The following is an 18,233-nucleotide window of genomic DNA, read 5'->3' on the forward strand; positions in this document are numbered from 1 at the left end:
AAGGAAGCGTCGATGAACTTCAAAAAAGACTCATTGAAGACAGTAATTCCATTGACAAAAGATATTGAGGAAAGCGAAGATGGTTTTCATCGGCGAGAAAAGGTCTTCGAGGAGATAATACCATCGGTGCAACATAAAAGGACTCACCGAAAGGAATGTTCTCATCGAAAGAATAATGTCGATCAGGCAAAAGGAAGCTACATCGATAAAAGATATCGATGAGGAAATAGGTTTCGAGGAAGCTAAAAGGCATGCCTCTGATACACATGGTTTCACCGATGTGACTTTATCGGTGGAAGATGAAAAGGGATGATAAAGAAAGGCTTCAGTGAGACAATAGATCCAATCACCGACAAGGCATGGTGATTTCGATGGAAGAAGTTTTTTGGTGGAAAAAATAAAGGAGGTCACCGAAGCCTGAGGTTTCTTCGACATAAAAACCCAATGAATATCAGATAGGTTTCGGTGAGGAAACAGCCATAGTGACCGAATACAGTATTTTGATGACAGAAGGAAATACTTGATCGAAGTAATATTCGAAATAAAAGTATCCTCAGTGGAAACAGGAGTTCGATGATGAGAAGAATCGAGCAGAGGTAGAACTGGATCGGGACAAAGACTTGTCAATTTGTGTTAATTATATTATGTCCAATTATTTCAGATAGAGAACGACATGAAAATATTAAACAGTGATGTTGTGATGTATAAAGATGATAAGTTAAGTTGATATTCAAGGATGAAAGATCAGTAAACTTCAAGAGACTAATAAGAATATATATAAATATATGTGTGTGTGTGTGTGTGTGTGTATAATAAAAATATATATATATATAAGTATATATATAAATGTATATATATAAATATGAATATATATGACTGTATATATATATATATACCTGTAAATGTGAATCAAGGATCTGACTTAATATAGGTGTTAAGATGTGTGTGTGTGTGTGTGTGTGTGTGAGAGAGAGAGAGAGAGAGTGAAATGCCTATATATCTATAAAGAGAAAATTATTACATGCATTGAGAGTGCTTATCTATCCCAGATAATTCATGAAGGGGTCCTAGGCCGCAAGAATGTGAGATAAAACTTGCATATATATATATATAAAGGATGTATATATATACATATATATGTACATACATGTATATGTATACATACATGTATATATATACATCCTTATATATATATATATATATATATATATATATATATATATATATATATATATATATATATATATATGGATGACTGAGTCAAGGTGAGGGTCTAATAATGAAAGTTCCCAGATAAGTATATACAAAAATATTAGACGAGGGGCCTCTCCTTGGGCTAAAGGATGGAAGACTAAATGGGTATGAAGGAGAGGAATAAAAATATATGATTGAGATTTGTGTTTTAATGATTATATCCGACCATGGATTGAGCCTAACTACTTGAGTTAAAGTCTGGGAGAACAGATATATGGGCATATTTAAACTGAATGTTTGTCTGAGTATCTATACGTAAATACAGGGGGCGGGAAGAGGAATAAATAAGGGGGTTAAAACATAGTCTAGGCAAGAGAAACATAAGGGGATGAAAGGAGAAACATGCTAATGATCACTTAGGACACGAAAACAAAAGAGGGGGTTGCCTTAAGGTGGCATAGACAGAAGATTGATGCCATCGGCTCCCAAGTTGGCCAACTCATCCACTCTTTTATTGCCCTCCCTATAAATATAATTGACTGTGAACCTATCAAAATCTCTGCATAAGTCAAGAGATTTGGACAACAAAGTATTTAGTCTCCAATTAGGCATACTACCTTTCCTCGGAGCATTGACAATTATAGTTGAATCTCCTTCAATTTCCAAGTTCTTAACTCCTAGTTTCCTGCATAAATGCAGACCCTCCACCAAGGCCATAAGTTCCGCCCAATTGTTGGTGTTAATGCCAACCGAAGAGGCAAGGGTTGCTAGTTCCTTGCCTTCCCAATTATGAACAACACATCCTATCCCTGCTTGCCCTGGGTTGCCACAGGATGCCCCATCAAAGTTTCACTTCATCCAACCTTCGCTTGGGGGCTGCCATCTGCATGCATCCCTTGATTGAAGACTTACAATAGGACCATCTCCTACAAAGGGAGGAAAGGATAAGCCTTCCCAACGTTTTATCATCTTTTCATCCCAATAAGTGATAGAGGCATTCTTCAATGTGCCTAAAGACAGACGGTTGTTCATGAGCTCAGTGATAGCTGACTCTATCCTGTTAATGATTCTGGGAACCTCTAGTTTTTCATTCTTAAAGAGACGTCTATTTCTCTCCTTCCATAGTTCCCACATAATGGAAGAAGGAAGAGTTGTCCATAAACCTTCAAAGAGACAGCCACGCCTGAGGAGAGGCCATGCCTTGAGCATTCCAAAGATGGTGTGGGGGAAGGCCGCAGACCATTCAAGTTTGTTGGTGAACCAGATCCAACATTTGTGAGAAAAGGGGCAGTTAAGGAGGATATGATTGGTGTCTTCCTCGTCTGCCTCGCAAAGAGGACATCTATTAGGGCCCTCATACCCCCATTCTTCTAAATTTGTCTGCAGTTAGGAGCTTGTTCTGAATCGCAAGCCAGGAGAAGATACTTGCCTTAGGCAGACAGTATTTATCCTAGCAAAGTTCCAAGGGAAGCTCAGTCATAGGTCTTATAAACGATTTGGAGATGAGAGAGTACCCATCCTTGGAGTTGTATTCTTCTCTTAGGGAGTCATCCCAGACGAGCTTGTCCTCAACCTGACCTAAGGCAATGTTCCTTGATTTAAGAATTGCCATAAGTTTTTGTTTATCCCTTACCGGGATATCCTCATCTTCCTTCTCAATCCACTGCCAACCAGCCCCATCCTCTGAAGGGGAGATATAGTTGTTTAACAGGGGTCCTCTATGAGATTCAAGAAGGATGTGAGTAGCACCAAAGTCATGGATATTATCAATAGCCTTATATCCACCACATGAATCCGACCAAAAAAGAGCTTTATCCCCAGACCCCAGGTTCCAAGTAAGTCTGTCAGAGATAATCCTCCTGCAGTCTAACATGAAATTCCATAGACAAGACCCTCTGGGAGGGTTGGTTTCTCTGAAGATTTGGATAGGATTCCCTCCATTAAGGTATTTGTGGTGCAGCAAGCAAGCCCATTTGAGGTGGGGGGTTCTAAACATCCTCCAGACCAACTTGGCACCCAAGGCTTTGCCCTGATCACGAAGGTTTTTAATGCCAACTCCTCCTTCTTCTTTAGGTTTGCATATCTTGTCCTAGGATATGAGTGATAGTTTACGATTGTCATTAGAACCTTGCCAAAAGAAAGTCCTGAGATGCTTGTTGAGCTCTGCAAGTTTAGAAGATGATAAATGTTTACAAGAGAGCTGGTAAATGGGCATAGCTGACAAGACCGATCTAACCAAGGTTGCTCTACCTACAAATGAGAGCCATTTTCCTTTCAAAGTGTTAATCTTGGACTTGATTTTATCCACCAAGTTGTCCCATAATTTTGAGGGTCTTCTACCCTTGTCAAGGGGAATGCCTAGGTATTTGCAAGGAAGAGTTCCTTCACTAATCTCCAGGATATTGTTGATCACTTTTCCTAAGGAGGGGTCTATGTTGAACATAAAAACTGCAGACTTGGCCAGATTCACCTCTTGACTCAAGGCTAGCATATAGGAATTAAGGATGCCTTTGAAGGCGCTCGCTTCCCTTACACTTCCCTGCAAAAAAAGCATCATGTCGTCAACAAATTGCTAGTAGGTAAAGGGAGGGAGGCCGCTGGTAATGGGGATTCCTTGGATCCAACCTTCCTCTTTGGCCTTAGAGATGGATCTACCTAGGGCTTCAGCCATGATGATGAGAGGAAGGGGATCTCCTTACCTGAGCCCTCTTGAGCTGCTAAAGAAACCTTTTGGGGAACCATTAACCAAGACCGATAATTTGGGGGTGGATATACATTCAAAGATTAGGTTGATCCAGGATTTGGAAAATTCAAAGGCCTCCAAGCATTTGCATAGAAAGCGCCATTCAACTTTGTCGTAAGCTTTGCTAATGTTTAATTTGACTAGCTTACTTGGGACCCTGTTGAGCTGGACCAAATGAACGGCCTCTTGGGCTATAATAACCCCATCATAAATTGATCTATCTTCTACGAAGCCGGTTTTTTCTTCACTAATGATAATGGGGAGAAGATTTTGGAGTCTGGCTGCTAGGGTTTTGGTTAAGAGTTTGTACACAGTGTTGCAAAGGGCTATTGGTCTGAAGTCATTAAAGCTTTCAGGATTCTCTTTTTTGGGGATGAGAGCTAAGAAGGTATTGTTGATTTCATTGAGAATCTTACCAAAGTTCCTAATACCTTCTAAGGCGTATGTGATCTCTGTCCCCATAAAACCCCAACATTTTTGGAAAAAGCTAGTGGGGAAGCCATCTGGGCTCGGGGCCTTGTCGGGATTCATTTGCATAAGGACAAATTTAACCTCCTCCTCAGAGAATTTCTTTGACAGGATTTTGTTGTGGTCATCGTTAATGAGTTTTGGAAGATTCTTGGTAATATTGAGTTGGCCTCTGAGGTTGGAGCCTTCAATATTGTTTAAGAATTTATCAAAAAACCTTGTTGCCTCGAAGGCAAAATCATCTGGTTTAGACAGGATGGAACCCTGGCAATTCTTAATTTTTAGAAATTCGATTGACCCATCGCCTCTGCTTAGTACTATTGTGGAATAACTTAGTATTTCGGTCCCCATCACTCAACCAAGTCTCCCTCGATTTTTGTTTCCAAAAGATCTCTTCATTTGAGAGTGTCTTTTCATATTCATAGAGTAGAGCCTTTTCTTTGAGGAAGAGATGTTCATCCACCCCTTCTCAAGAACCTCAAAGTTAACATTCTTAAGATCATTTTCTATTAGGAGTTTTTTATCGAAAATATTTCCAAAATTAGTCTTGTTCCATTCTAAGAGCTTCCTTTTGATAAGCGTTAACTTGCTTGTGATAATAAACATCTTCGAACCAGAGAAAACAGAGCTTCTCCACCAATTCTCAATTAAGTTTAAAAAGTTATCATCTCTGAACCACATGCTCTCAAATTTGAATGGACATTTTTTAGTGGAGTGGTCAAATAATAAGATTAGTTGGAGTGGGAAATGGTCAGATCCTGCTAAAGGGAGGGGTTCTGCATTCAGGGTAAAGTTAAGCTTCGAGATCCCTCCATGGATAAAGAACCTATCTAGTTTCTCAGCAATGTTACAGAAACCAAGCCTTTTGTTGTTCCAGGTGAAGGCATTATCTGCCATCTGGATTTCCAACAAGGAATTCCTATTGATCCAATGATTGAAATCTACAGCCGCTGGAGGAAGTTTGTTGCTACCTCCTCTTTTGTCTGCTACCTTAGTGATAGCATTGAAATCTCCCCCAATGATGCATACATCATTTGGGAAACTTTTGAGGAAAGACTCCAGTTCCACCCACACCCTAGCCTTATCCCTATTTTGGATAGGACCGTAAACTTTAATCAATTTGAATCTTAGGTTATTTTTATAACTTACTACTTCTCCTCCCATCCAATTTTGCTTAATCTCTAAAGGTGTAAACGAGATGAATCTAGAGTCCCAAATGATGGCTAAGCCCCCAAAGGCCCATGTAGCAGGGGAGTGCTTTAGTTGTCTAACGCCTGGTTTTTTCTCGAAAAGGGCTATCTCAGAGGAGTTCATTTTGGTTTCTTGGATTAACATTATATCTGGTTTAGAATCAGAGATGTGGCGCTTTAAGATGCGTTGTTTGTTAGGGGCATTCAGACCCCTAACATTCCATGTTATGATTTCCATGGCTCTGAGGGGAGGAACTTCCCCTCCCCTGCATTAAAAAGATTAGAAATTTCAGGCTGACCCCTTGCTTCTCCATCCTTTGATCTAAGTTCAGCAAGGGATCTCTTGCCTCTCTTCTTACTAATTTTAGTACAGTCAGGAGAATCTTTACTTCTTTCAGAGCTGAGAATGCCTGGAGTGTTTGGGTTATCATTTTCTAAGTTGTCTAATGCTATAAAAAGTTCATCTGTTTCTATGTCGAATCTGGCAATATCCATTAGATTTTTGACATAGAGATCCCTTTGTCTTGCCAATTCCTCATCATCACAAATTTCATCAACCAATTGATCCATGAGGTCATTTACTACTTCTTCCCCTACAAATTTGGCAATGATGTTAACTTCCCTAGCAACTCGATCACTCTCATATTTTGCAATTGAATCTAAAACAGCCATCACAGATGGAGCATGGACCTCTGACACCTCAAAGGTCTTCATTCTTGAGACTCGAGAGATTGGTTGACCTTGCACAGGTGCCATTCCTGGATTCAGGGGAGGCCTATCCCTCTCTGATTGCTCAGAGGAGGAGGTGGGTACCATTAAAGGGGGAGACCACGAAGGACTTAGTCTCTCTGGTGGGATGAGAAAGATAGATGATGGCAGATTAGTCAGTTCAGGCTGGTCTTTCTGAGGGAGCACCTCACTGGTTTCACCTTCTTCCAGGTCTCGATCCCAAAGTAATGAGTCAACTATAGGTGGATTAATAGTTGGCAATGGAGGAAGAGGTGGGCGAGATATATTAACAGGGGAGCTGTGAGGACATAAGTTTGTGGTGAGATGATTAGGGTTGATATTAAACTTATAGCCTTCGAAGGTAAAACTCCCTCCTTCCACAAATCTAAATGGAGTGCCATTAGATTTGAGGACCGATTCGGAGAAAGGTTTCTCAGAGGGGATCTTCCTCAGCGTAGAATCTTCGAAAGAGCCATTATAAAAGGGCAATTCTAGTGTTAAGCATAAGTTGTCGCATTTCACTGTTATGGGCTCTATAAATTTAATGTTAATATTCATATTAACAATCAAAAGCTGGTTAAAGAAGCTTAGGGCTGATTTATTAACTTCTACAAATTTACCTATTTTGTTAGCTATTATTCTTAAGAACTCATTATTTCGCAATTCTACAGGGAATTTATCAAGTGAATTGCTCTATTAACCATGCAGGAATTAAATTGAGATGGAAGAAAGAGGGGTTGCCATACTCGGCAATCAAAACCTAGACCTTTGAATGTTAATATGTCCTCGTTTAGCAAAGAATTTCTCAAACTCTGATTACCACATTCAATAGCTAAGAAATTATCAGCAAGGATATCAATTTTTACCTGTTTATTGAGAGAAGCCGACACTGAATAAGCAATTTGATCAGACGGAATCCCCCAGCCTTTCCACCGAGCAAAGATCATTCGGTCATTGCAATGCATTTGATACCTAATCTTAGTATGGGTATCAATTTCAATGACCAACCCATTAGGATTAGTTGGAGGATTTGAAGGTGAATTCGGCTTAGGATGCTTAGCCTCATTTAAATTGTGATTATGCGTGAAAGAGTGATGGCCCAAGGATACCATTTTCTTTGATAATTTACCCAAGAACCTCCGAGGAGGAAAGATGTGGCGAGTAGAGGAAACCTTTGACTGGTTAGGTTTTACAAAACCCTCCTCCCGACAATGATTGGGATTCCGCTTGAGGGAGTTTGGTTGCCCTAATGCTCTGTTATTTCTGCGGCTCACCAAATGCCAATCTCGATCCCAACCCTTGCAAAGAGGAGGGGGAGCCCTAACCGTATCCGCTAGAAAATATTTAGTTTTTGCAAAGAAGGCTTCTTGATCGCAGGTCCGTGATATAACCTTGCCAAGTTCCTTAGACCCAGAGATATTAGCCAAAACAGCGAACCGATTTACAGAGCCTCTGTAAATTCCTTGCTGTGGGAAAGAATGCTCAAAAAAGGGTGTTGATGCAATGCATCGATTTTTCACTCGTAGAGACATTTTTTTTCGTTCAACTTATTTGAGAGTAATTATAATGGTATTCATATTTGATTTTACTTGTATTGTTAAATATAAAAGTTAAACTTTTAGTTTTAACAATTTTTATATAATTTATTTTAAAAATATTTTATTTGTAATACAATTTTTATTTTATTTATTTTATTTATTTAAAATTAACTTAATTATATTTATATTCAATTTAATTATAATATTATATTTGTTTTATTTTCCTTCCATCTCTATCTCTCCATATTTCTTCTTCCGTCTATCCTTTTATATCTATCTTTTTGTCTCTCTAACTCTCTCTATCACTCTCTTTTCTTCTCTCTACCTCTCTCTATCTATCACTTACTATCTTTATCTCTATATTTCTCTCTCCCACTTGCATTCTCTCTCTCCATCTACATGTCTCTACTTTCCTCTCTAACTATTGCATCCATGCAGTCCAATTCTTTAGCCAATCAGTAACTTCTGCATTTGACTTGTGTGAATTTTTAATATTACCAACGTTTCAGATCAAACTCCATGATCCATCATCAAACTATCTTCTCTTCCATTATTCACACGGTGATCAAACTCTCTTCTCTTGCATTCACCCTGATGATGGATCATATTAAAAATTCACACAGTCAAATCCAGAAGTTAACTTAGCAACATTGATATGGGTTGTGGAAATCTCATGCTTCTAATCATTTTAATATTTTGTTGACAAGGAATATATACATTATTTTATGAGTTTTTTTTAAAACAAATATTAAAATTTAAAAATCATTGTTATTATGTGTAATAAATGAATGGTGTCTATAAAAATGGTAAGTAGCTCAACTAGAAAAAACAAAAATTTCACAATAAATATTTGTTAGTTTTATAACTTTAAATTTGCTCACTTTTTACATTTTTAATAAGTTTCATTTAGTTTTAACTTTTATGTTTGGCTTTCCTCTCCATCTCTATCTCTCCACTCTTCTTCCATCTCTCTCACATACATACATTTACACCTCTCTCTCTCTCTCTCTCTCTCTCTCTCTCTCTCTCTCTCTCTCTCTCTCTCTCTCTCTCTCTCTCTCACACACACACACACACACATCTCCATCTCCATTTACGTATCTCTATCTTCCTCTTTAACTATTGGCAAGAACTTGACACATTGCATGCCTAATATATATATAATTGTCCTCAGCTTTCTAAAAAAAATACGACTCTCCAACTCCTTAGTTCATCATAGTTGCTCAAATCTTTAGCTCGAAAAGCCACCTAGGATTCTCACCCCATCCTACACATCATATTTGTTCACAGTTTAAAATAAATAGGGTTGCAGACATAAACTCAAGTGAGCAGGGCCGACCAAAAAGGATAAAAAATCTAATTAAAATATATTTGCAAGGAGCCGACCCAAGTTGAAAACAATTAAAATTGGTTGTAACTATTTTAATGAGGGCCCACTAAAACTATCATTAACCATTAACCATTATTATGGGGGCGACCAAGGCAAAGGGTGTGTACACAATAAAGCGAGGGGAGCAATTCCCAAAGGGCATAGGGGAAAGGACCCAATAGTTGTGCACCCTAACTTCGCACTTCTCAAAATCCACTTGGAAATTTCAAATCACTCCAATTTTTTTACAGCAGCTTACTTGGCAAGTCCCCTACTTATAACTAAGGTTTCAGGGCCACATCATCAAATATGATGCCACATCAGCATGCTTTTTGCCAAGGTGTCTAAAACAGCCCCAAAAAAAAGTGAGACCAATAGGTGTGCAAAAGATACCCCAATAGTTGTGCAGCTGATATGGCATCACCTGATTGGTTACTTTTTACAATATTAGTACATTTCTTAACAACTACTGGTACATTTCCTAACAACTGTTGGTACATTTCCTAACAAAAATTGATATTTTTTGTTTCAAACAATAGGTTTTATTTGTTCAATTTTTGGAACAAAAGGTATCAACAACCCTCACAACAATTGGTACATGCTCAACTACCGGATCCTTTCCCCTAAATGCAAGTAATCAAAAGGCAACATTTAGTTAGAGAGGGGTGTAACCCTTGCAAAAGACGGCCAAGTTCAAAGGGTGTGCCCCCCTTAAGTGCAGGATATAAAAGCAAGATCTATTCATTTAGTGGAGGCGTCAAAGGGAAATGGAATAAGGAAGGCTAATTCTGATTATCATATCAATTAGATAAGAAATTTTGAAAGCTGATTTGGATAAAGAAAGACAGTTTTGATCTAAAATATAACACAGTTTTGATCATAAATATAAGACAGCTCTGATCTGGAATATAAGATAGTTTTGATCTGCCAAAAAACGAATATTGAAGAAGATCAGAAGTTTTTATATATATATATATATATATATATACAGTTTGCACTCATCCAACAAGAGCAGATCTTGAGATATATGTAAATGGCACTCAGCAAAGATAGCTATTAGAATCAGCAAATAACTGGTATTCAACACGTCTGACTGTGTAATTCCTTAAGTATCATAGATATGATCAGTAATGGGAATAGCCAATCAGCCAATCTGCTTAGACTAATATTATTGATTTAATCTATTTATTCTTTCCTACAAGCAATCATTGCATGAATGAAGGAAACACATGGGAGAGGCAGCAATCTGCTTCCCATGAATTAAGTAAGCCACCCCATGTTGGATGGACCAGAGTTCCTGCCACTTGTGGTTCAAAGGGTGTTATGTCACACTCTTAGGCTTAATTGTGTTGAACAGTCTACGGGTGCCACATCATGCTTTCCCCGATCCCTGCAATGGTGGGTTGTGGTAAGTGAAACTATAGCCTAAAAGCAATCATATATGGATAAGTAGGGAAACACAATTGGACAAGGCAACATGCCAGTTCCCACGAATTAAGTAGGCCACCCCATGTTGAACGGACAGGAGTTCCTGCCACTTGTGTGCCAAGGGGTGCTATGTCACACTCATGCGCTTAATTGTTTTAAACAGTTTCCAGGCATCCTAACGTGCTTTCCTCTCCAATCCTTACTATGGTTGGTTTTGAATACGTTTAGCAAGATATTGGTATTTATTCTATATAAATCAGAACAAAATGGCATCAAACTGATAGGCAAACAGAAGTTTTCAACAGAGCCTTAGTTCAACTCATACTGGGCTATGGCAAGCATCTCAGGACATGGGATATTTCTTATAAGAGATATAGTCATGCATATATTGATTAGGCATCATTTATTGAATATTGGATTGTTTGCTTACTAAACCACTCGATTTTGCTTTGGGACAACAAAGACGAGCAAGAACTAGACTTAGAGGTGATAGGGGCAGCACAATTGACGGAAAGGATTATACAAATACATCTGTTACTGTGAATAGTTGGAGAAGTCTCTAGCCAAGTTCAGGGCTATGCATGACTGGTACCAACAAGAACATACATTTAAGGTGGGAAACAAGATATAGTTATACCTGAGAGAAAAGAGCCTCCAACGACAAACTAAGAAGCTTGAACCTCTTCAACATCTTGGAGGTTGAATATAATTATTTCAGGGTTGTACTACCTTAATTCATAAGGATGTACGTTATGGTCAATTACATAAGAACTTGCATCAATACGAATCAACTTTCTGGAATAAAGAAGAAAAAGGTCTACTACCCTATATTGAATAGTTGGTACTGAATTCTAGAAGAACTGCAGAAGTACATGCTGCAAAAGGTCAAAGAGACTAGAAGAGAACTGCAAATTGGCATAAACAGAAAGGCACCAATCCAAGTAGTACATCATGGAGGAAATAGGAGAAACCTCCCCACATCTTGTAAACCCATAAGCCTCTGTGAGACCAGAAGCAACTGAAAAAATGGAGGTATGATCCATAAGGATGCAGAAAACAAATTACTCAATCAAACAACAAAAAACTCTTATCAGAAACATAACTGAAACAAAGAACATTATGTACAACAAATTCACCGGAAGCAGCAGGTGTTGTGTTGTTCTCAGAGTTGTTTTGAATGTGGCAATGGCAATTTAAAATGTGTCATGGTGGTTTCATCCTAATGCCTATGGCCCTTTCACCTATTCCAGATTTAAAAAACATAGTAACGACAAAAAATAAGACTTTTTCGTTCTTTCATGCTTGGAAGTCCTTTGGCGAATGAAAAGGCACTTCCATTTGTTTCATATTGTTATAAACCACAAGCAATAAGAGCGAAACAGTGAGTTAGAATTGGACCATTTAGTTGGTAGAAGTAAGCATCGTTGAAGAGAATTGCTGAGTGAATGAAACAATAAATATTGCTGGGAGTGCTTTATATGAGCTCTGTAGAACTACTTTTGGTCAAAGAAAGATGGGAAAAGTTGAGCAATTACCATTTACACTAGCTTTTATGCTCTAGGTTTCTGAATCAAAACTTAGTGTCTATTGCATGTGTTGGTTGTAATTAACTGTTTTCATGGTTGTTTCATCTTTATTTTCATGAAATACAATATTGTTTTGTCACAACTGCTTAATAACACTAATTTCAACAGTATTTGCATAATTTTCTCTTTTAATTTGAAGTATAATTCAACTAGGACATCTTAAACATCTATAGATTTTCAACAAAAATATAAACTAAAAAGATTAAAGACAGAATGAGGAAGAACAAATTTCAAAGATACCATATCATTTTTACTAAATGAGCTCGTTAGAAAAAGCAAAGCGTTTAATTTAAAGTTTCAGAAAGTTTATCCCATGGTTTAATTCAATAAAAAATGTCTTGTAAGCAAACCAATTGGAATAATCTTTCCAAGAATCTTAAATGATGTTCTAGGAAAATATATATCAACAATACATGTCGATGATTATTTTCTTCTTGACATATCTCTCCATACATTGTAGACAAATCATTTCCCTTTAGTTTTCACAACATTGCCTTTGCCTACATAGGAACCCATGTGAGAAAACAACTTAACATGTTTTTCCTTGAAGAAAAGTTTTGAATTTTAAAAAATATATTGAAAGACACCTGAGTGTCTGGTGCAGTCTTATTAACCTTGTAGTTTACTTGCACGTTAATATGTTAAAAAATGAGGCATTCAAAAACAGCAGTTTTTAAACCCAATAGTTGGCATCATTCTAAAGTTACCCTGTTATTTCACAGAACAATATTATGAATAAAATATTCCTCAAATAATTAGTGTAAACATTTCTCAGAAGTCAAAACCTTACAACACAAAAAATTATCTTCTTAGACAAACTGCCACTCACCCAAATGAATCTTGAATCATGTTTAAATGTACTTCCCTGAGCTTTTGAGCCAATGACTTGTATTAGGGAGTAATTATTAGTTTCATTATAAAGATCTAATTTCATATCATTCCCTTCTTATAGATATGATTTAAACTCAAAAGTATACAAATATTGACTGATGCGAGAAAATGTTCAATCCTTAAATTAGCTAGATTTTACAAAAACACTCGAGAGGTTTGCACATTTTGACTTAAGTTAAGACGAGAGTTTGCAGTGAAAGCGATTATGACAGATTGATAATTATGATTGCTCAACTCTGCCACTATGTTGCATATTAGATCACCGCAAAGTTATTATCTCCATCAAGTTAATAATGAGATTGTCATGTGCAAGATAGTGTGTGACTTATCCATCACCATCATTTGGATTAAAAACATGTCGTGACAACCCAGAAATGCACTTTACTTTCCAAACTTCTCCATCTTCTTTGTCACCTCCTCCAAGTCAGCATCCTGAACTTCATCTCCATCGTCATCAGAAAACAAGCAATCCTCAATTCGCCTCCTTAAAAGTCAGAAATATAGCATTAGTATGAAAACTTAATACAAATTGTATATGTTTTCCCATCCTAAACCAAACAACTTCAATATGAATGCATGCCACACACCCATATGTTCAACTAAATATGTTAGTTCTAATATACTAATAATAATTTTCTAGACTAACCTCATCCAACTATCATTTGAAATGATATTTTCTATTGCTCTCTTCTTCATTATATCTGGTAACAGTGAATAAACAAACTGACCAGATGGCTTCTGTTCCTGGAGAATCTGAAATTGACAACTAGGACAACACAAGCAATGAAATACTGGTGAAGGCAAATCCAATCTTGTTTCTCTATTTTTAAGGGCTGCTTGTAAAGATGTCAAGTCTAAATTAGTCCCAAAACCCTTTCTAATCTCCATGAAATCCTTCTCGTTCAATGGAGCACTACAAATTGGACAAAGCAATTCTAAAGAGGTATTATCATCACTCCTGCAATGTTGTGAGGCATCACTCCTCCTATGAGACAACTGGCGAACAGTATCAGTTTCTGGAAGTCTGTTGAAGCCAAAGGGTTTAAGTTTCTCTGCTGTTCGCGCTATTGTACGCTCTCTCGAAGGATTTTCTTCCTACAAACCAATTCAAAGACTGTAATCAGAAAAATTGAGGAGAAAACATGTACTGCTCACATATAATGAGAAGCATGCATACCTGCAACAATGCAACGAATGATTCTACTAAACTGTTCACACTGAAATGAGAACCAGCAAGTGTAGATAAAGCTTTTGTGAAAATTGTCTTCCAACTGCCCTGCCCAACAGCAATAATAAATGGTTGATCAATCAGCCAGAAACCAAGGTACAACCCTAATCTTCTTATAACTATTCTCATCATGATAAGGAATTCTTCTAGAATGGTTTGCAACATACAAGTAGATTCCAGCAACCAGAGAACTTGCAAAGAATGATACAAACCTATTTACATGACAAAGCATGGTTAGCTCTTTTGCAACACAATCTCGGAGAGGAAGAAGAACAGGAACCTTCCATCTTGCATCAACATACTGCACATCTCCAGGTAAACAGTATCCTTGTCCCTGATGAAAAACAAGACAAGCCAATTAAATTTATAATCCTTTCCATGTACATGCTTTGACAGATAGAGCAGTCATGTCAAACTTCTAGAACAAAATTAAGCAATAAATCACCCTAACTAGCAAACTTATAACTCTGTCATCAGCATGCTTGCAAATATATAGACACGAAGGATATCTAGTGCACTGCTCAATAAAAAATCAATGTAACAAAATAAACTAAGCAAAAGTATTGGTAAGTACTTCAAATCAGAAAATAAAACCTTTTCACCTTTCCCTCACGGTACTTGTACGCAATCGGTCATCGAGGAAGGAGAGCTCGCCTGAAGAATGAAGGCTTGTCTGGAATACTTGGGCTTAGAGGGTGGTCCCCCTTTCTTGCTACGAAGCGATCCTAATTCAAACACCATTTGACTTACAGAATCAAACCATGGAACTATCTACAGGGCTATCACCTTTGGTAACTTACAAGTATGAATTCGAAGCCGGATCTCTTTTAAAGAACGATCGATGGTAGGGTTTCTAAGCCTCGTAGTCTAAATGTGATTTTCCCGGTGGCAAAGAAGGTGTTGGATGATGCTCAACTCAATGATGCCGTTTTAAGCGGGGTGGATGGAAGAGGGAAACTAACCACTAGCAGTTTCCACTTTGCTTCAATCAAATGAGCCAGGTTAATTCTCTACCCCCTCAACTTCTGCAGTTTGGTGCTTAGCAGATAGGAGCGATCAAAAAAGATATCTGAGATATTGGGATTTTGACCGGGATTGGGAATGAATAGAAGCATTATCCTCTATCGAAGTTTTAACCATTCGACGGAAAATTCTCTTAATCCACTTTTCACACTTTTACCAGGACCTAGCTCTCCTATCATAGCATTAATGGTCATAACATTAGTCATAGCATTGAGTTAAGACCTAACTAGAGATTAGAACACCAATCCACCGGCTTTAACCGACCGGTAGCTTGGATCTCAATATGATCACCATTTTAGTAGTGTAAGTAGAATTCGCCCTATTATTCCATGCAATAAAACCAGAGAATCCTTGGCTTAGCAAGGACAGGAATCTCAAGTCATGGAAATGGAGAATAAATTATTAAAGCAAACACACACAAATGCATAGGAGGAGATGGAGAGAGTAAGAAAGGTAGTGGAGCAAAGGGAGGGGACAAGGTAGAGAGGGAGAGAATGAAAAAGGGAAAGAGAGATATGAAGAGAGTATAAGGGAGAAACCACAGGACAGAGCAAAACCAGTGAGAAGAAAGGGTAGAGAGTGCGCATAAATTTGGAACATATTAAAAAAATTCATAATTAAAAATGGTTTTGAAGGTTTGTGGTAGTCAAATAAAAATATCAAATTGTTGTTCAATAAACACCTTTAGTCAATGTCTCGATACAAACCACATTTACTTTCCAAAAAGTTCAAGAAATTGGACGTCTTTGTGGTTAAAGATGATGCAGTCATATCTAATTTCTTATATTTACATTAAAAAAATTTACAACATTGCACATATACATCCTCGATTGTAACCAAATTCTAAGACAAACACAAACTCACCTAACAAACAATTCCATATTGCCCTGGTCTACCCAAAACAACAGTAATCAACCCCTTTGCAAATCCAAAGCAAAATTAGACCCTGTTTTTCAGGGATTTTACTCAGGAACCTGTTGTGCGTTGTACACGCTCCCTGTCACCGACAGGGTCCCCCTTCTCGTTTTTTGAGCCTTTCGTCGTCGCCCTGTTGAGTTTCGCGCAGAGTGTCTCGCGTCCTTTCGAGCGAACCCGCGACTGGTCCATGAAGTGATGATGTTGAAAGAAAAGACCCGATGATTCCATTTAGGCTAGTTTGGCCCTCGGGCATGAATGCCAAGAGTTTGTTCGAAATTGTGAAATCGCCTTGGATAGGCGTAAGGTGATAGAAGTTGGCGAAGCCTGCCAAGCAAAGAGCAGTGCGTCTGAAAGTCGCACGAGGACCAAAAGTCACCGTTTTTCGCATAGGAGCGATGAGATAAATTGTATCAGGTTTGTCTTTACGGAGTTTACGGGATTTGAATGAGGGATGATTTTCGCCTGCTGGTAAAGGAGCGAATTTCCTGACGAAATGCCAAAGTCGACAAACTTGCCCAAGTGCCCAAGCTCGCGCTTCTCGAAAAGACGTTAAAATCGGCAGTAGAATCATCAAAGACGCCCGCTATAGCTGAGACATCGCAAGCATCCAAATCAGATATCCCACACAAAGTTGAAAGAATGAAGTACCAGTATCAAAGGGGAGGATTGACGGAGTCAAAAGTTCAAAGCATAAGGGACAATATCGATGATACCGACCTAGGCCATATTGACATCCAAGACTTCAGGAATCGGGTCTTCTCACGTAACGCATATGGCAAGCCTAGACAGATGGTAGAAAGTGGCATCGCCCAAGCGGCAAGATTTCCTCCAGCGGTACAAAACTATGAGTTAGTGGTGGAGGCTGCCCGACATTATCAGCTAGGTTCCAGATTGGTGCTCCTCAAGAATATGACTCTCGCCAACTTCACTCCCGAGGCCATTGGCGACGCATTCGACATTCTTTTCCCAAACAATCCCACCGCCACGACTATAGATGAAGCACAAGGGGCATATGATATGAATCCGGCCAGATGCAGAACACTCATCAATGAAGAGTGGTACAAGGAGAGAAGGCTACCAAGCGCCAGAATTGGGAAAAAGACCCCCAGGAGTGATTTTCACAACGAGCATGGGGATATGGTCACATTACTTAGCCGGGTTATGGGACTTCCCAATCCAACTACTTTGAAGAGTGGATGTTTTATTTTACAGAGCAAGTCTTCGCTGGGAAGTCTAAGTTTGACTGGGCCCAGATCATAAGTGACAACATCCACACTCAGCTAATTGAGCTTGAAACAAAGAAATACTTCACTATGATCTCTTACTTGGTCTACATGTTCGCCAAGAACTAGCCGCTGCCAGGTTTGATAATGAAAGGTGAAATCTGGAATGGGCCTGGTCAGGTAAAGGTCTATGATTGTTACCCGCAGCTGCACTACCAAGATATAGCTCAGAGGGAAAAGAGCAGCCCAGCTTATGCAGTTGGCCAATATGAGCGCGTCAATGACGCCTTCACAATGCGCCTGGTCAGGCTAATGCAGGGAGGATTACACATAAGGCTCTCAGAGCAAGCTACTATTCTAGTACAAAGATACGGAGCCTGGTTCATCCAGTTCCCAAGGTTCTCCTAAATCCAAATAGCGGGCTTTGATGGTGCCCCTCTTTGACTTCCGCAGTAACCAACCGACAAAATAGTTCTTATGGAGGTCGCGAGGCAATCACGTCCGGCCAGCATCTTACTCAGAGAAAGCAAGTAGGCTGGATTCGCATTCCCCATCATTATAGGCAACCAGGATGTCCACCTGAAGACCCCCACCCTAGCGGAGGAATCCCTCGCAAAGCTGGCCTCTTATGGCCTACAGGAGCATTTTCCGAGGAAATATTTCGATCACGATAATCTGGCAAAGAGAGCCTATGGCAGGCAGTAC

The 18,233-nt window shown here is 38.7% G+C and overlaps 1 protein-coding gene across 1 annotated transcript in view; it reads right to left on the reverse strand.

The window, feature by feature from the left end:
• Nucleotides 1-13,173: 13,173 nt before the first annotated feature.
• The window catches only part of LOC131043865 (cytoplasmic tRNA 2-thiolation protein 2), a 44,330-nt gene continuing 39,270 nt past the window's right edge, over nucleotides 13,174-18,233 (reverse strand). Inside the window, exons 4-7 of the mRNA XM_057977092.2 lie at nucleotides 14,577-14,698; nucleotides 14,314-14,407; nucleotides 13,783-14,231; nucleotides 13,174-13,620 (exon numbers count right to left, since the gene is read on the reverse strand). Of these exons, the coding sequence (XP_057833075.1) occupies nucleotides 13,518-13,620; nucleotides 13,783-14,231; nucleotides 14,314-14,407; nucleotides 14,577-14,698 (768 nt within the window). The 3' untranslated portion in view covers nucleotides 13,174-13,517. The remainder of the gene's footprint in view (nucleotides 13,621-13,782; nucleotides 14,232-14,313; nucleotides 14,408-14,576; nucleotides 14,699-18,233) is intronic.

This window comes from Cryptomeria japonica, chromosome 2 (assembly GCF_030272615.1).
Source record: "Cryptomeria japonica chromosome 2, Sugi_1.0, whole genome shotgun sequence".
NCBI lineage: Eukaryota > Viridiplantae > Streptophyta > Pinopsida > Cupressales > Cupressaceae > Cryptomeria > Cryptomeria japonica.